The following is a 19,309-nucleotide window of genomic DNA, read 5'->3' as shown; positions in this document are numbered from 1 at the left end:
TGGGATTATAGTGCCCACCACCATGCCCAACTAATTCCCTTTTGTATTTTTAGTAGAGATGGGGGGGGGGTCTCACCATGTTGGCCAGGCTGGTCTTGAACTCCCAACCTCCAGTAATTTGCCCGCCTCGCTGAGCCTCCCAAAGTGTTGGGATTACAGGCGTGAGCCACCACTCCTGGCCAGCTTTTCCAACTTTCTAAAAATCAATGACTTCCTTGTCCTTTCCCTGAAAGCAACTGACAAATCCATGCATATTTGGGAGTAAGAGGGAGAAATGTACGTCCTGGTTAGATTTTAAAAATTGTGTTGACTAGGTCAGGTGCAGTGGCTTACACCTGTAATCCCAGCAATTCGGCCTGTAGGAGGCTGAGGCAGGAGAATCACTTGAACCCAGAGGCAGAGGTTGCAGTGAGCCGAGATTGTGCCACTGCACTCCAGCCTGGGTGACAGAGCAAGACTCTGTCTCAAAAAAAAAAAGTGGAGATTTATTGCCATCTTGGCTCACTTGCAAGGGCAATGATTTATCATGAATGGAGGCAGAAAACAACATACAGGTTGAACACCCCAAACACCCAAATCCAAAACTTTTTGAGCTCCTGTCTAATGCTCACAGGAAACGTTCCTTGAAACATTTCTAATTTCCAATTTTCGGATTTCAGATGTTCAACTGGTACATAAGGTAAATATTCCAAAAATTTTTTTAAAAATCTGAAATCTGAAACACTTCTAGTCCCAAGCATTTCAGATAAGGGCTACTCAACCTATATCTCAGGCCTCATCAAAAAGAGGAGGGAAGGAGTATGGGGGCATGGGAGGACAGCAGGGCATTATTTAACAGCATATGTAATATCAGCTGGGCAGGCAAGATGCTGCCTCAAGGTAAATCATTCCCCGACCACGGTTTCACACTCCAACTAGATCTCAGAAATTACCTGGAGTGCTAAAAATACAGATTACTGTGTTTTGAATAAGATATACACAGTTTAACTGCCATGGTAAGGAAAAGCTAAAAGCAAAGATGAAACTTAACTACATGTATCAACATAATGAGATACTATATGCCATTAAAAATGAAAAATATGTAGACTATGCAGATACTTCATTCCAAATAAAGTAATGCCAAGTGATAAAAGAACACAAAATATTATGTACACAATATAATTATAACTGTATGTAAAAACTATTTATATACAATTATAAGGGTCAGATGGGACAAAAAAAAATCCCTAACGTATTTGGATTGAGGTACTCTCTATTTCTTTACAATTTCGTTGTTCTGCTTATAGAATGAATTATGCTTAAAACCAAAGACAAATACAAATACGTGCTGGAATGGAAGCTGCCAGACTCACCAATTAAGTCTTCTTCATGACATCCAAATTCTAGCATAAAATAAAATAGAGATCCAAAGAAAAAGACAACTTGCTGATTATTACAAAGCAAGAGCTTCATTCAGGTAGGGGATTTCTGATCTTTCAGTCTGTTATGCAGAACATCCACTAGGGGTCACCATTATGTTTAAATAGTGATGATGTTAAAAGGTTTAGTAACAATAAAAAGTACACATTTTAGGTTCAAAAACACAAAGCCTTCCTTCTCAATGACCAACATGTATATAATTTACTGTTCCTTGGCAGAAAAATACATCAGAGTCTAATATGTTTCTAATGTTTGAATATGGTAAGGATGATAATCTGAAAAAAATGGTATTCAGTAGCATAAAACTGCACAACATTTCCACTCAGGAAGATGGAAGGAAGCCACCAGCCTCCACATGTTATCTTTTAACTCTGCTTATGATTTAACAGATATTCTCACCTGCAAGAGTAACAGAGTGAAACAGGATGGGCTCAGAGAACAAGGAACCTAATAGTTCAACTTCCGGGAGTTGAACAGAGCAGACATGCCTGGACAGATGCGTTGGTGCTAGTGTCCAGAGAAGAAACACATTAAACAAGTGGTCACCATGTGTATACCTTTGACCTTGTGATACGTGCTAAGAAGGAAAAGAACAAGGGTCTCTTAATCCACATAATGGGGATTTAACTTGTATTAGAATTTCAGTGAAGATGAATGTCTGTTAAAAGGAGACAGTGATGCAAAACTTAACTAGGCAGAGAGAAGGAAAAGCCACTTTATTCAAAAGCATGGTGTTTGTAGAAGCCCAGTGAAGGAGAAAAGCCTTAAAGTATAAGACCAGTGGGGCTAAAGATACAGCAAAAGGGTAGAGTGTTACAAAATGAGACTGGACTAGAAAAGTGGCATCAGGTCACTTGCCCTAAGCCGAGAGGGCAGCCTTTGAAGAGATTTACAGGGAATGACAGAATATCAATAATACTTCCATGGCTCTTGCCTATTACCATCTCATTACATCTTCACAACAGCACCATGTGATAGATACTATTAACGAAGCAGGATGCCTGTTGAATTTTTCCACAGTGAGAGTGAGTCAACAATCACCTTGAATCATTATAGGGCCCTCACTCCCACACCATCCAAGAAGGATGGTAAATGTACCTTGATTGAGAGGCTAGAGCAGCTGTGAGTAATTGAGGACGGTCTTCCTTTGAAGAGGATTAACCTCACTGCCTAGAGAAGGCAAGAGAGGAATGAGAGTGCTGGTGTCTGGAATCTGGAAAAGGGGCCACCTGCCTGTTTTCCAGGGGCAGACTCTGTAAGGAATGTGGGTTGGGAGTTCCGGGTCTGTTAAGCGGTAGGTGTCAACAGATCCTGACCCAGAGCTTCCTTGGCCACCTGACATCAGGAAAATGGTAGTGCATGAGGCTAAAAGAGCCAACACTAGGAGCTCTGCTCCACGAGTCCAAGTAGAGTACCTGGCTCCTCCTCCATAATGCATCACAGTAGCTGATGCAGAGAACAGGCTCAGCATTACTGGCTGGTCACACAGTGAGGACCAGTTTTCAGCAGCACCCTGTGAGATGATGGAAAGCAAACAGCAGACTGTGGGGATCTTTCCCCTTTGGGTGTGAAAGTTGGATCTACCACCTCTCCTTTTGCACTGCCTACATAATTCCTGAAGGTTCTCAGACAATTTGGGAGGAAAAAGAAGCCCCAAGAGGAAAATACTGGACTTCCTTCTGATGAGATATATGGGGGCAGATATAATTGCAATGTGTGCTCCTATTCATAGGGATTCTAATACTATCCAAACCAAACAAATGAAAGCAGAATGGGGACTGGAAAAAAGATTCTATGTTCTTTCCATTATGCTATGAGCCTCATTTGGGAAGGAACTTGTAAATCAAAATGAGATAGATAAAACAAAATAGATTCCACTCCTCAAACCCTATGCATACATACACACACAGAGGCACATTGCTTACTGAGTATTTATAATTGGAAATATTCTGTGGCATTCCAAAATGCTATTCCTGATTTCAATAACTGGCTTTAAGTTCACGTACCTTTGAATTTCCACAGTACTTTGTTTAGAGCTCTCTTATAGTACTTATTCTACTCTCTTTTGTGGTCCTCATTTGTGTAACTGTCATCTCTCCTGCTACAGTGTAAATAACTTGAAGTCAGAGGCTGGTCTTAATCATCTTGTATCTCCTGTAGTAACTGGTCCTTGGTCTTTCATATTGCAAGCATTTAGTATTTTAATTAAAATAAATAATTAAGATCTTATCTGTCTCCTCACCTCCACCAATAATAGTAGTTGGCTGGGAAAAAGAAACACAAAAATGTTGAGATAGCCATTTAAAGTTTACCTAAAAATCCTGCTTATTTGTGTATCTCCAATTCATATAAGTTGTATGCAAAAATGTGTGCCTCTCACTATCTTCATATACTTACACAAGGACATTAAGGAAAATAGGGTTACAGACTATTCCAGGAGGCATTATTAGAGGCTTGATAGAGAGAATAAAACACAAGGGTTTTCCTTTGTTTCATTTTAATTTGGTCACACTCGCACCCTTGAACAACTTCAAAGGCAGGACTGAACCTAGAAGAACTGTAATGAAAGGGGCATGGAGCAGCTGCCAAGTGCAGTGCACTTGTAGGAACTGCAACACCGGGGACTGCCACTCAGCACAGTAAGCAGCAATCACAAAAGGAATCCATGTTTGGGAAAAACCTTTGGGTCACCAGAACTTCTTATCAAGACAAGCTAAAGAACATCAACAAATATTAATAACTATCTTCATAAACTTATGATTTATCCCTAAAAAATAAGTAGGCAGGAGTCCGGGGGGAAAAAAATACAGAAACATACAGGCCAACAAAGAAAACATAAAAGGTAAGATCTTATTCTGAATCAGGAGATAAACATGATTCACTTCAAAAATGAAGTGAAAGACAGAAGCAAGTTAGAGGATGAAGGAAGAAAATCAAATATACAAAGGTCACAAATAATCTCAAATACATTAAGACAAAACAGAATGAGCAGTACCCTGCCTCTCCTTTTCTTTCTGTTCATTTCTGTTGTTACAAATCTTGTAGTATTATTTAAAACAGATGCACCAACTTCATTTAAAAATTAAAGAAATGCTAGAATATCATTTGAGAATTGATATACTCTGCACAGCCTCTTGAGGTTTTAGTAGGTCTAAATTAAAAGACCTATTGAGGGTACAGACAAGTTGCCATGATCAATCTACAAGAAGAGACCACTCTACAATCTGTAGAGTGCCCTGCTTCTTGTATTACCTAACACTTTTATCTTCATAGATGTTTACTCAAGAAAATGCCAGAAAATCTAAATGCTCTTTTTAGTTCTGCAAACATTTATAGGACGCTATATATCAGGCACTAACGATAGAAACTGGGGACATGAAGAATAAAAACAATAAAAAATAATGTTCCTCCAGTAGGTGAATAAGACACACAAACAGACCATAATCTGTGGGATGGCCAAAGACAGCTCTTTTAAAATGCAACTCAGATAATGGAAGTGGGGACTATTTATAGGGCTGGTCAAGGAGGGCCTCTCCATGCCTCCCCTAATTGAACAAACCCCTAAGTAGAGTGACGGAGCAAACCAGGTAGGTTCTGGCCAGTGTCTTGTCCCATGCTGTCTCCTTCGTGTCAAAACAGTATTTGGAACACAGCAGGCACTCAGTAAATATGTGCTGTCCTTAGATTTTGTCAGTAACCCCTGTAACTTTGGAATGAACTCTTTTTCTATTAAAGCTAGCTGGAATTATCAGTTACTTTATCCAAAATATCTTCAAGATTAGACCACAGGATCAGCACAGGGAAATTGCCTTTCTCCACAAAATCTTCCATTTTCCTGCAACTCGAAGAGTGGCCAAGAGTGACTAATTTACAGAGAAGTCAGAATGCGTGTGGTTTGAAACTTCAATTCCTTGGGCCATGCCAAAAGAGAGAGTTAATTTTCTGGCCGCTTCTCCCTGGAAGTCTGCTCATTGAGGCATGTGGGAAGCTTTAGACTTGGCCACAGGAGCCTCCAACTACTGAAAGATGTTCTGTGGGCCATTCCTTTCAAAGAGCAGACAGCTCAGAATGACCAGGAGATGGGAGGTGTGAATCTGCCGTATCTTCATTTCTTCCATGCCTCTCAAAGTGGGAGCGTGTTGAGGCCCTGAATTTTTCATCTTTAATCTTATAAATTTTAATCTATTGTTAAAAGACAGCATGGTCCTTAAATACCAGATAAGCCTTGGCTCTTGTTTAACTAAAGAAACAACTGTCAGTTCCAATGCTGGGAGGTTTCAGTGATTTTTAGGGTAATTTTGAAGCAGCTTTTTGCCATACAGTGACTTTAGAACCTAATCCCTATGATGCTACTGAATGAAGTTAGCTTTTCTTATTTTTGGAGACAGGGTCTTGCTCTGTCAACCAGGTTGGCATGCAGTGGCACAATCATGGCTGACTGCAACCTCAACCTCCCAGGCTCAAGCAATCCTCCCGCCTCAGCCTCCTGAGTAGCTGGGATCCCAGGTGTGCACCACCACACGTGGCAAATTGTTTGATTTTTTTGTAGAGATGAGGTCTCACTATGTTGCCCAGGCTGGTCTCAAGTGATCATCCTGCCTCAGCCTACCAAAGTGCTGGGATTACAGGCATGAGCCACTGAGCCCAGCCATCCATGCTTAATATTAACCAAACTTGTCCACACTAAATTTCTACCACTTTCTTTTTCGGTTTACTTTATTTTTTGTATGTTATTTTTCCTTACACAATGACATATTACTTGGGCCTAATGTTCTAAAAAGATGAAATGCTTCATGAATTTGCATGTCATCATTGCACAGGGGCCATACTAATCTTCTCTATATTGTTCTAGTTTTAGTATATGTACTGTCAAAGCAAGCGCTCCATTACTATTTAAATATTTTCTTCAAACTTGCGTTATCTTCCATATTTCCTGTTACACTGTTAATTTTTTCTGAAGTCCTGTTTTAAAGATTTATGTAACATTTGAGAAAAGAAATATAAAATATACATAAATATGCAACCCAAGATAACTACAAATCAATTCCACACACAAAAAAACCATTCACAAGGAAGGGAGAGGTGGCTCACACCTGTAATCCCAGAACTTGAGGAGGCTGAGGCAGGAGGATTGCTTGAGCCCAGGAGTTTGAGATCAGCCTGGGCAACATAGCAAGACCCTATCTCTAATTCCTCTTTTTTTTTTCCTTCTAGACGGAGTCTCACTCTGTCACCCAGGCTGGAGTGCAGTGGCACGATCTTGGCTTACTGCAAGCTCTGCCTCCCGAGCTCACGCCATTCTCCTGCCTCAGCCTCCTGAGCAGCCGGGACTACGGGTGCCTGCCACCACGCTGGCTACTTTATGTATTTTTAGTAGAGACGGGGTTTCACCATGTTGGCCAGGATGGTCTCGATCTCTTGAACTCATGATTCACCCGCCTCGGCCTCCCAAAGTGCTGTGATTACAGGTGTGAGCCACCGTGCCTGGTCTTACTTTTTTTTTTTCTTTTTTTTAAGAAATAAAATCACTCACTAAATTTTTAGGTAAGGAGCATGTGCACATAACAATCCCAGTAATAAAATGTTGCAGTATTAACTTTTTATTTAAAAAGACACTAGTGATTAGGCCAGGTGCAGTGGCTCGCGCCTGTAATCTCAGCACTTTGGGAGGCCAAGGGAGGCAGAATACTTGAGGTCAGGAGTTCGAGACCAGCCTGGCCAACATGGTGAAACCTTGTCTCTACTGAAAATACAAAAATTAGCCGGGTGTGGTAGCACGTGCCTGTAATCCTGGCTACTCAGGAGGCTGAGGCAGGAGAATCACGTGATCCTGGGAGGTGGAGGTTGCGGTGAGCCGAGATCACGCCACTGCACTCCAGCGTGGGCAACAGAGCAAGACTCCATCTCAAAAATAATAATAATAAATAAATAAAAAGATAGTAGTGAGAATGTTACTTTTTTTTTTTTTTTTTTTTTGAGACAGAGTCTCGCTCTGTCACCCTGACTGGCATGCAGTGGCACAATCTTGGCTCACTGCAATCTCCACCTCCCAGATTCAAACAATTCTCATGCTTCAGCCTCCCAAGTAGCTGGGATTACAGGCATGCGCCACCATACCTGGCTAATTTTGTATTTTTAGTAGAGATGGGGTTTCTCCATGTTGGTCAGGCTGGTCTTGAACTCCTGACCTCAGGTGATCTGGCCGCCTCGGCCTCCCAAAGTGCCAGGATTACAGGCGTGAGCCACTGCACCCAGCCGGACTCTACTAAACTTTAATAAAGTTTAAATTTGCATTCCAATGCCATTTAAAAAGTCAAACTAGGGAGATGTGGTAGCTCACACCTACAATCCTAGTACTTCTGGAAGGTGGAGGCAGGAGGATTACTTGAGCTCAGGAGTTCAAGACCAGCCTGGGCAACACAGTGAGACCTTCTCTCTATTTAGGGAGGGGAAAAAGTCAAATTAAATGGCTTCCTTCAACATTTACAAAGACATATAGGGTAAATATGCCAAAGGGTAATCTCTTATTTTGACATGGAATCTATATAACATAAATTACCCAACCCTACAACCCACCCCTTTTTGGGAAGGACATTGTTAATGAACAAAATGGTCAAATAAAGTGAAAAACACAAAATGAAAGAATTTACCACTGAGAGACCCTCACTAAAGTATTTGGCTACTAAAAAATGTGCTTTAAGAAGAAGAAAATTGAGCCAGGCATAGTGGCTCATGCTTGTAATTCCAGCATTTTGGGAGGCTGAGGCAGGCAAATCACTTGAGGTCAGGAGTTCAAGATTAACCTAGGCAAAATGGTGAAACCCCGTCTCTACTAAAAATACAAAAATTAGCTGGGCATGGTGGCAACATCTGTAATCCCAGCTACTGGGGAAGGTGAGGCACAAGAATCGCTTGAACTAGAGCCAGGCGCGGTGGCTCATGCCTGTAATCCCAGCTCTTTGGGAGGCCGAGGCGGGTGGATCATGAGGTCAAGAGATTGAGACCATCCTGGCCAACATGGTGAAACCCTGTCTCTACTAAAAATACAAAAATTAGCCGTGTGGTGGCAGTCGCCTGTAATCTCAGCTACTTGGGAGGCTGAGGCAGGAGAATCACTTGAACCCAGGAGGCAGAGGTTGCAGTGAGCCGAGACTGCGCCACTGCACTCCAGCCTGGGTGACAGAGCAAGACTCCGTCTCAAAAAAAAAAAAAAAAATTGAGTTTACCAAAACTGGCTCAAGAAGAAACAGAAAACTGACAGGACTTGGTAACCAAAGAAGGGAAGGCAGACCGGGACATTAAGAATGACTTTTAAGCCTGTAACTTGCTGGGCTTATGAATGTGAGTTGTATTTACTCAGAAGGGAAAACTAGAAGCACAGGGGCAGGTTGCAGTTGGTTTTCTGGGGAATGTGTGTATGGAGGGGTTAGTAACGGTGGTAGAGGTAGGGTGGAGAAGTCATAAATTTAAATTTTGGATATGTTGAAATGGTGACGCCTTTAAGGTATATAAGTGAAGATGTTAAGTATACAGTTGGATCTATGGATCAGGGGCTCGGAAGAGATCTGGGTTGAAGATACATATTTAGGAGTTATCTGAATTTGAATGACAATTAAAGTCACAGGTGTGGCTGAAATAATTTAGAGAGATACAGCACTGGTTCTCAAAGTGTGGTCCCTGGACCACCAAGCTCAACATTAACTGGGAAATTAACAAAAATGCTAATTCTCAGGCCTCATCCTGGACCAGATGAATGAGAAACCCTGAAAATGGGGCCCTGCAGTCTGTGTATTAACAAGCCCTCCAGTGATTCTGAGGGCTTGCTACAATTTGAGAACCACTGATACAGAGTGAGAAGGCAAGAGGTCTTGGTCCTTAACTTGAGAAATCTAACATTTAACAGACAAAAATGAGCCTGTAAGAAAGATTAGGAGCAGCAGGAAGTGAAGGGTAAGAAAATAAGAAGAGTGGGTAGGGCATGGTGGCTTATGCCTGTAATCTCAGCATTTTGGGAGGCTAAGACGGATGGATTGCTTAAGCTCAGTAGTTCAATACCAGCCTGGACAACATGGCAAAACCCTGTCTCTACAAAAAAATACAAAACTTAGCTGGGTGTGGGAGCTCACGCCTGTAGTCCCAGCTACTTGGGAGGGTGAGGCGGGAGGATCGTTTGAGCCTGGGAGGCAGAGGTTGCAATCAACCCAGATCACACCACTGCACTCCAGCCTGGGCAACACAGCCAGACCCTGTCTCAAAACAAAAACAAGAATGAAAGAAAAGAAGAGAGATTCAAAATAAGAGTTTTGAGAGACAGGGTGCTGAATACTACTGAGATTAGATGGCAGTAGCTCCAGAAGGAACTAAAACGGGCTGAGAAGTGAGCATTTGAGAAAATAGTGTTAAGTATAGACAGTTTTGAGCAGTTTGATTAGAAAGGGGCAACAAAGAGGGTGAAAATCGAAGTGGTTGACAAGTACATGGAGGATTTTTTTTTTTTTAATAGACAGTAACAAGCATGATGAACTGCTGAGGGATGAATATGGCTGAGAAAGAGTGACTGTATGAGAGAGAGAGAATGACTGTATGAGAGAGATGAGGACCTGACAGCAATGGCATACTAAGGGGACAATGCAGCTGTCTGCCTCAGCAGGAGAGGTCTTTATTACAGTGTTTAGAATTGCTGCACACAGTGATACTTTTTAGTAAAAAGCAGACCAATTGTTTGTCATTTTCATCATTGCTATTTATTTATTTATTTATTTATTGAGATGGAGCCTTGCTCTGTGGCCCAGGTTGGAGTGCAGTGACACGATCTTGCTTCACTGCAACCTCTGCCTCCTGTGTTCAAGCGATTCTCCTGCCTCAGCATCCCGAGTAGCTGAGATTACAGGTGTGCGGCACCACACCCGGCTAATTCTTGTATTTTTAGTAGAGATGGGGTTTCACCATGTTGGCCAGGCTGGTCTTGAACTCTTGACCTCAGGTGATCCACCCACCTTGGCCTACCGAAGTGCTGGAATTACAGGCATGAGCCTCCACGCCCGGCCCATCACTGTTTTTTAAGTTCTCTACAGACACTGTGTGCCTTACTGACTGCACCCAGGTAGACTGCTCTCACTGCCCTATCTTTGGTGCCATTGGATAGTATAAGGTTTGTGGAAAAGGAGGAGGGGTTGGGATCCAAAGCATAGGTAGAAGGACTGTCCTTGGCCTGGAGGGACAGATAATCTTTTTAACCAGAAGGAAGGAAGTAATCATGGAAGGGCACAGATGTGGGAGTGTGGCATCAGGAAGCTGAAGGAGATGTCATCGTATGCCTTCTATTTCCCCTGTGAGGTCACCTGCAAGGCCATCCCTACTGGGGGAGGGATATGCCATACTCCCTTGGCCTACTGCAATTAAACAACTGATTCATCAAATCCATGCTCACTAAGCAAATGATTTCGTTCCCCTTATAGGCTTGCTCATGGGGCAAGAATGTGCTGACCATACAGATTTCTCATAGTAGGCCAGGCGTGATGGCTCACATCTATAACCCCAATACTCTGGGAGGCTGAGGTGGCAGTACTGCTTGAGCTCAGGAGTTCAAGACCAGCCTGAGCAATAAAGTGAGACCCCAACTCTACAAAAAATAATTAACTGGGTGTGGTGGCACACACCTGTAGTTCCAGCTACTCAGGAGGCTGAGGCAGGAGGATCACTTGAACCCGGCAGATTGAGGCTCTAGTGAACCATGATCGCACCACTGCACTTCAGCCTGGGTGACAGAGCAAGACTCTGTCTAAAATAAAAATTTCTCATAGTAAATTCATAAATTGATTTTTGAACATGATTTGGTTTCTGCGTAGCCTGACTATGGATAAAAAATTGTGGTCCTTTTTACAGTTATACCTCTTGCTGAGCTACTGCTTTTACACCAAAGATTTACTTGCTTTTACTCAAGTAAATCTCTGGGCCTTCAGAGGCATGGGCCAGATCCACAACAAGCAGCAACTCAGGCTAACTCCTCAACCCCTAGGTCATGCCTTGCTCAGCAAAAGCTGGCTTTTCATTCGCTGTCGCTGGCCCAACTTCCATCTCCTCTCTCTCAATTCATTTCTACATACACCTATTCATTGAGATATCTTAAATTAGCTGTCAGTGTACTGACCTACTAGTTTCTCTATGAAGGTATTCCCAAGAACAATACAGGAAATAAAACAAGCACGTCAGTGAAATATATGGGTATACCACCATTATTTATTTATTTATTTATTTCACTGTTCATTCAACAAATATTTATAGACCATAAACCCTGTGCAAAGCTTACTATGAGAACTGCGGGAGATACAAAGTCCTCATGGGATTTATAATTCAGCCAAAAAAAAAAAAAAGCCATTCGTTCCACAAAGAGCAGGCTTGCAGAAACACACTCTGGTTGAAGAGGGGAGAAAATCAGAAATAAACACAAAACACTCTATAGTAAAAGTGATTAAAGCAGAAATAGGCTATCAAAGGAAATCCCACAATCTGAGTAACTTTAAATATATGACGATTTTTTTTTTTTTTTGAGACAGAGTCTCGCTCTGTCGCCCAAGTTGGAGTGCAGTGGCGCGATCCACAGCTTACTGCGAGCTCTGCCTCCCAGGTTCACTCCATTCTCCTGCCTGAGCCTCCCAAGTAGCTGGGACTTGTACCTGCCACCGTGCCAGGCTAATTTTTCGTATTCATAGTAGAGACAAGGTTTCACCGTGGTCTCGATCTCCTGACTTCATGATCCACCTGCCTCGGCCTCCCAAAGTGCTGGGATTACAGGCGTTGAGCCACAGCACCCGGCCAAAAAAATATGACGATTGTTTAGAGACAGCCTTGCTTAGAGGCAAAGGTTATAGCAACCCCTTTGGAATTAAGCATAAAATTAACTCAGGACTTTCTGATACATAAACAATGTGCTAGTCTCTCTATAGAAGTAGTGGGTCTGGCTTTGAATTAATCTATAAGTTCATTTAGGGTTCTGCCCCCTAATCCTCAAGTATTGCCATTCGATACTGGATCTGTCCTTCCTTCCTCCCTCTTGCTCTTCTTCATCACGGTTTGTGCACCATCACAAATACGATGTGGTGTTTCCATGGCTTGGAATTTTCTGCCACAGAATCATCTCAGTTATGCACAGTCTTTCACACACTACCACCCAAGTTCTGTGTAAATTATTTGATGACCTTAGGTATTTTTAAAAGTGCCTAGCACACAGCAGATGCTCAATTAAGATTCATTTCCTCCTTTCTTTCCTTCCGTTTTTTTCCTCTCCCCTGGTGAGGAAGGGAGGGAAAAACAGGAACAAAAAAATGATAGAGGTCTTGTAAGACAGCATCTTTTTGGTGTAAAAATACTGAAAAAGTTGAAACCATTTTTTATTGCCTACCTTGTGTCTGCGGGCTGTAAGGAGATAGGAGTTTGGACCTTTTCTTTTCATAGCCCTTCTGGGTGATGTCCCCTAAAATAGCAAGAAACAGAAATAGGTTATGCATTATTCTTACTCGGTGGTTTTCCACCATAAAAATAAAATTAATTACAGAGTTATAGAACTACCCCATATAGAGGCAGGGGGTTGAGGTGGGGAGATGTATGGTTCTTTGCCAAGGATTTTGCTATGTATGATTTCCCACAGGCTTGGAGCTGACTTCCTGTAGAATACTGTAGAGCTTGTCCCAAAACCAATCTTGCAAAGCAATATGCTGTATACCATGACAGAGATCCCCAAGTTTCCAGGCATCCCCAGCTTCCTTGGTATTTGAGATATCCCAAAATGGAATGCAGCAAGGCTGAGAATGATTTCTCTGTGGAGTTTCACTTTATCAAATGAATACAACTGTTTTCTGAAGTATTCACTTACATTGCTATACAGAACCACATAAAAGTAAGAGAAGACAAAGTTCAGGCTCTGGATGGGATAATTAAAAGGGCTTTCTGTACCCTAACACCTGTGCTGGAACCTGGGACTAAAATTCTCACATCCTCTCCCCTTAGTTTAATGCTTTGTCTTAATATTTATTCACGTGGCTCTCTTTTCCACAAGGTTAAATTTAAAAGTATGTATGATGTACAAATTAGTGCATATACCAACAAATGCAATAAGGATAAACTGATAAATACAGGAGGAAATCTGTAGTTGAAGTGGCAAGAAATGGACTAGATACTAAGGAAACAGGAATAGATGGATGAGTAGAGAGCAGGGTTAAAAGGAACAGGAAATGCAGAGAAACAAGAGGAAGTTAAGGGAGAATGAGTGATTTAAAGCTGAGGGATGAAAGGTATGTCGGGAGGTGACATGACAGAGCACCGCTTTCTGAAAAAGAACGTTTTAAAATAAGAGATAACTTTATTTACCGTGAAGCCTTACATAGAACCTAACATATAAAACAGGAAAAAAAGTCAAATTGTGGCATAAAAAGTACTTTAAGCATTCAAAATTTTAACATTCACTTATGAGGGGAAAAAAGCATGTTTGATGGATACAAATTTGCAATCAAGGGTGATAAATGTCAGGTGCTGTTGGCCTCAGCCTCCAATGCTGCAGTGGATGGTGGAGAGGAAGCAGGGATCACTGAAAAGGGCTAGAGCAGAACACTGCACTGCAGCAAGTTCACCCTTGCTAGGAGAATGTGTTGTCAGGAACCAAGACTAAAAACCAGAAGGAGTAGATGTTGCTCCAGTGCTACCACAGAGATCTGGGTAAGAGTAAGTAGTAACTTGAATTAAATATAGTGGTAGAAAGGATGAACGAAGTGAATGAATTAAGAGGAAGACCACAGGATTTGCTGACTGGTTGAAAGTAGGAGCTGGGTGCAGTGGCTCATGCCCGTAATCCTAGCACTTCAGTAGGTTGAGGCGGGTGGATTAGACAAGGTCAGGAGTTCAAGACCAACCTGGCCAACACAGTGAAACCCCGTCTCTACTAAAAATACAAAAAATTAGCTAGGTGTGGTGGTGCATGTCTGTAATCCCAGCTACTCAGGAGACTGAGGCAGAAGAATTGCTTGAACCCGGGAGGTGGAGGTTGCAGTGAGCCGAGATCGCACCACTGCACTCCAGCCTGGGTGACAGAGCAAGACTGTCTCAGGAAAAAAGAAAGAAAGTAGGGTGGAGCTGGTTTCTTGTTTGAGGTGTGTGTTTGGTGAGGTCGAAGAAAAGAGTTAAGCTTAGGACAGGCCTGTGGGACACACAAGAAGAGACAGCTAATCAACAGTTGGTTTTATGGATCTAGAACTCAGGAAAGAGAGATTTGGAATCATTGGGATACAGCTGAAAAATAAAATGATACAATCCTCTTAATTTGCAAGTTTCTATCAAAATTGATTCAGCAGCTGTACTCCTAAGAATTTATTCAATGATAATATTCACACACGTGCACAAAAATCAATGAGTATCCTGTGCTCTAATGTTTACAGTAAAAAAGCAAACTGGCAGCAATCTACATGCTTATATTATAGACCATCTATATCAGTGGCTTTCAACTAGGAGAGTTTTGTCCCCCAGGAGACATGTGACAATGTTGGGAAACATTTTTGTCACCATGGTAGAAGAGGTGCTACTGGCATCTAGGGGACAGAGGCGAGGGATGCTGCTAACATCCTGCAATGTCCCACAACAAAGACTTATCCAGCCCAAATGCCAATAGTGCTGAGAATGAAAAACCCTAATCTATGTAATAATGTGCAAGTAATCCAAATATATTGCCACGGGAGATGTAATACATTATGTGTAAAAGGCAAGCTGCAGAACACTAGGTATAACATAATATGATTCTGTAAAAAATTAAAATTTTATTTAAAAAAGTAAGAGCTGTGTTTGCATATATACAGAAAATAATCTGGAAGGCTATATACTAAATTGTTTATCCTTGGGTGATTTTCACGGGGGGCGTGTGTGTGTGTGTAGATACATATATTTTGGAGGCAGGGTCTCCCTCTATCACCCAGGCTGGAGGGAGTGTAGTGGTGTGATCATAGCTCACGGCAACCTCAAATCCCTGGACTCAAGGGATCTTCACCTCAGCCTCTCTAGTGGCTGGGACTATAGCCATGTGCCACCATGCCTGGCTAGTTTTTAAATTTTTTCTCAAGACAGAATCTCGCTTTGTTGTCCGGGCTGGTCTTGAAGTCCTGGGTTCAAGCAATCCTCTCGCCTTGGCCTCCCAAAGTGCTAGAATTACAGGTATGAGCCACACCTGGCCTGTTTTATATACTTTAGTAGAGTTCAATTTTTTAAAAAATAAGCCTGATTTATATAAACTCAAAAGTACACATTTTTCTAAGAATGAATGGTCCATAGGTGTATATTTGCTAACAAGATGGTTTACACAGTACATTCAATTTTAAGAATAATATTTTTGATAGGTCATCGGATGGGGGAAAAAAAAGAAAAGAAAAATAGCTGGGTGCAGTGGCTCACGCCTGTAATCCCAGCACTTTGGGAGGCCGAGGCAGGCAGATCACCTGAGGTCAGGAGTTCAAGACCAGCCTGGACAACATGGTGAAACCCCATCTCTGCTAAAAATACAAAAATTAGCTGGGAGTGGTGGCGCATGCCTGTAGTCTCAGCTACTTGGGAGGCTGAGGCAGGAGAATCGCTTGAACTCAGGAAGCAGAGGTTACTGCAGTGAGCTGAGATCACGCCATTGTACTCCAGCCTAGGTAACAAGAGTGAAACTCTGTCTCAAAAAAAAAAAAAGGAATAATGTATTTGCACACGTGTAAAATTTTTTTCTATGTATGCACTAGAAAAATGTGCATGTTTACACACCAAAATATTAACAGTGGTTAGTTATGGCTTGCAAGATTATTAAGTGGTTTTATAGTTTCTTTTCCTTCTTTCCTTTTTGCTCTTATTTTCTAATTTTTCTACAATGAACATTATTTCAAGAAACAATAAATATTTTATAACTTCAATCATGACTACTTACTACACTATACAAATTTAATCGCAATGGTCCTTCATCTGTTTCCCTAGTGAAATAGAGAAACTGTGAATTTTTGTTAAAAAAAAAATTAATTAAACCTTTTCAAATTAGCCAACTCAAGACTTCGGGGAATTTCAAACAGTACATACAGCTAACAGGGGTACAGAAGCCTACCAAGGAAACCGTCATTAGAAACAGGAAACCATGTCTTTTATTGTAAAAGAAATACTAGAGCATTCTCCTGTTCCATTCCCCACTCACAAGATCCCCTACCTCCACCCCCTACCCTGGCACAAAGGCCACTTCTGATGGCTCAGAACACATCTGGCAAAGCGACAAAGTGAAAGAGGCCTTTAAAAAGCTTTCTTCAGTGCTTAAGTCTCAGTCAGGCACTGTCAGTAAATGATCGTGGGACAATCTGTTAGATTTGGCATCCTGGACGTTAATCAACTACTAACCACCTCAGGTTTTGAAAGAGGTCAATCAAGAGAGTCTAGTTCAGCCAATTAGCTCCATCAGATCCACAAACCAGCAAAGAAGTTAAGGAGACCTGGAAGAAGCTGAGCTGCAGTGAGAATGTGAGGACTACAACGCTAGGCCAACAGTAACTTTAAAATGCCCTCCCCCTTTTCTGACTACAAGACCCTGCTCAAAAGTCACCCCTCTGTGGTGCCTTCCACTACTTCCTCCTAGTGCGCCTACAAATCTGCATACATGTCTGTGATAGCACTTAGCACACCACTGGTATTTTAATTATGTGTTTACACCCCATGTCTCCCTGCTAGACTGTGCACTTGAGGGCAGGGATTGTGTCTTGTTCATCGCTGTAGCCCGCCCACAGCCTGGCACAATAGACGCTTGTTGAACGAGTGACTGAATGAATTAATAAAATGGAGGCAGTGAGAGAACAATAAATCAAAGAGACATGTGTACTTGGGTGGAAAACTAGAAATGGGAGAAAAAGAGTTCTTTAGCAAGAGCTGAAAGGCTCAGGGAACGGAATTTAGTGGACCAGAAGTTTACTGAAACTTGACAGCTAGACCTTAAAAGTGAACAAAAAAGCGATGCTTGGACTGCCTGAAGAGAGGAACAGTATATAAATCACAAGGCACTAAAAGCTACAGAACTCCAAGCCAGATATAGATACATCCCTTAGCTAGAGGGCAAGACCAGACAGAAAGAATTCAGTGAGAATCTGTCATTTCACATTTCTGTGGTTGCCACCTATAGTCCGTGCTCTTAAATCATCCTCACCACCTGTACTTACACAGATTTTGCTGCACTACAGCAATGTTTTCCAACCTTGTCCAATTTTTAAGATTCTCCCAAGGAACTTGCAAAAATGCAAATTCCCAGACCCCTCCCATGGAGACTCCGATGCACTAAGTCTGAATTAAGATCCAGAAATCTCTACTTCTAACAAGCATCTTCCAATGAGTCCTAAAGCCAGGCAAGTTTGGAAATTGCTGCAGTGAGGAATCCTGTCCGGGGTATGCTGGATGGTTCTGCAAACTGAATGTGAGGAGGGAACTGTTTGGGAGGAGGGGGAAGAATGTTGGCTGGGCTATCCAGCCTCAAGGGAGAGCATGGAACCTCTGGAGTTCAGACACTGAGTCACACCACAGGCTTTCTTACTCAGAACAGACTTTTTGCCATCTGGCATATAGAACAAGGAGAATCATAATGATGCCTATGTAAAATTTGCATTAAAATGGCGTATGTCTAAGGTAAACCTGTTGTTCAAGTTTTTTTGAGAAATAAACAAATACAGGGAAGATTAGCCTTCCCCTCCCACTAGAGTAACATCTTTTGTCTAGGTGCCTGCAGCACTTGGCAGGAGTGGAGGCAGGCACAGAGCCTTGTATGAAGACACTGACCTAAACCAACAAGAGAGTGGTTGTGGCAAGTCTGGGACCCACACGCTGTGAGACTGTCCAGCTGCATCAGAATTACCACAGTCTTCAACAGCCAGCAGCAGACATACAGAAAGACACATGTGTGAGGCTGAATATAAAGGACGTATGTTTCCAACTTCTCTCCTCACCATGAAAACAGCTTGGCACAAGTGGCCCACAAATCATCTTCAAGTTGATTGAGAGAGGGCCGTGAGAAGGTGTTCGTGAGCCTGCCAGCCACCCAAGCCTCCTAAAAGCCACAAGGTGGTAAGGAGAACAGTCGCATAAGTAGTGAGTAGTTAGGTGTGTATTTACACCAGTGAGGTGGGTGACAGCGTGCTCAAGGGTCTGAGCTAGACAGAACCACATCTGAGGCAAAAGGACTCTTGACAAGTTTTATTTCTTGATAAATCTGTTTCTTTCTTTTTCTAAGACAGGCTCTCACTGTCACCCAGGCTGGAGTGCAGTAGCACGATCATGGCTCACTTGTGGGCTCAAGTGACCCTCCTGCCTCAGCCTCCTGAGTGGCTGGGACCAGATGGGCGTTCTATCACAACCAGCTAATTTTTTAAAAGTTTTTTTTTATAGAGACAAGGGTCTCACTATTGCCCAGGCTGGTCTCAAACTCCTGGGCTCAAGCAATCCTCCTGCCTTGGCCTCCCAAAGTGTTGGGATTACAGGTGTGAGCCAATGCACTCAGCAGAGCCTCAGTTTCTACATTTGTTAAATGGGGAAGAGTCTCTCCCTTGCAAAGTTTTCACTGTGATTTAAAATATAGGGTCTGGACTACGGAAAATAACATCAACAAACATTGACTAAAAGCCTACCCTACTGGCCAAGTGGGCGTAGGGGTAGACAATTATGTCACAGAGAAGAGGCAGAGGCAAACAAACATGACTAACACTCCATAATTAAGCGCCATGGGAGACATGCACACAAATGCAGCACCTTCTGGAACCCAGAAGGAAGCACTGCAATCTTGGCCTGAGTAGGGAAAGAAATGCTTTACAGAGCAGACATTTGGTTTGGGTCTGGCTTTTCATTCTCTTATCAGAAA

The 19,309-nt window shown here is 42.3% G+C and overlaps 1 protein-coding gene and 1 non-coding gene across 3 annotated transcripts in view; both read right to left on the bottom strand.

Annotated features, from left to right (window-relative positions):
* Positions 1–19,309, bottom strand: part of DIP2B (disco interacting protein 2 homolog B) — a 260,554-nt gene that overhangs the window by 117,096 nt on the left and 124,149 nt on the right. For both annotated transcript variants that reach the window (XM_023211143.3, XM_023211144.2), the window contains exon 2: positions 12,821–12,892. In XM_023211143.3, the coding sequence (XP_023066911.2) occupies positions 12,821–12,892 (72 nt within the window). The remainder of the gene's footprint in view (positions 1–12,820; positions 12,893–19,309) is intronic.
* On the bottom strand, positions 6,195–6,301 carry LOC111542088. The gene has a single exon (XR_002731431.1). It is a non-coding gene; the product is annotated as a U6 spliceosomal RNA (small nuclear RNA).

Source organism: Piliocolobus tephrosceles, chromosome 10 (genome assembly GCF_002776525.5).
Source record: "Piliocolobus tephrosceles isolate RC106 chromosome 10, ASM277652v3, whole genome shotgun sequence".
Classification (NCBI taxonomy): Eukaryota; Metazoa; Chordata; class Mammalia; order Primates; family Cercopithecidae; genus Piliocolobus; species Piliocolobus tephrosceles.
This window is presented reverse-complemented; position numbering and strand designations above follow the sequence as displayed.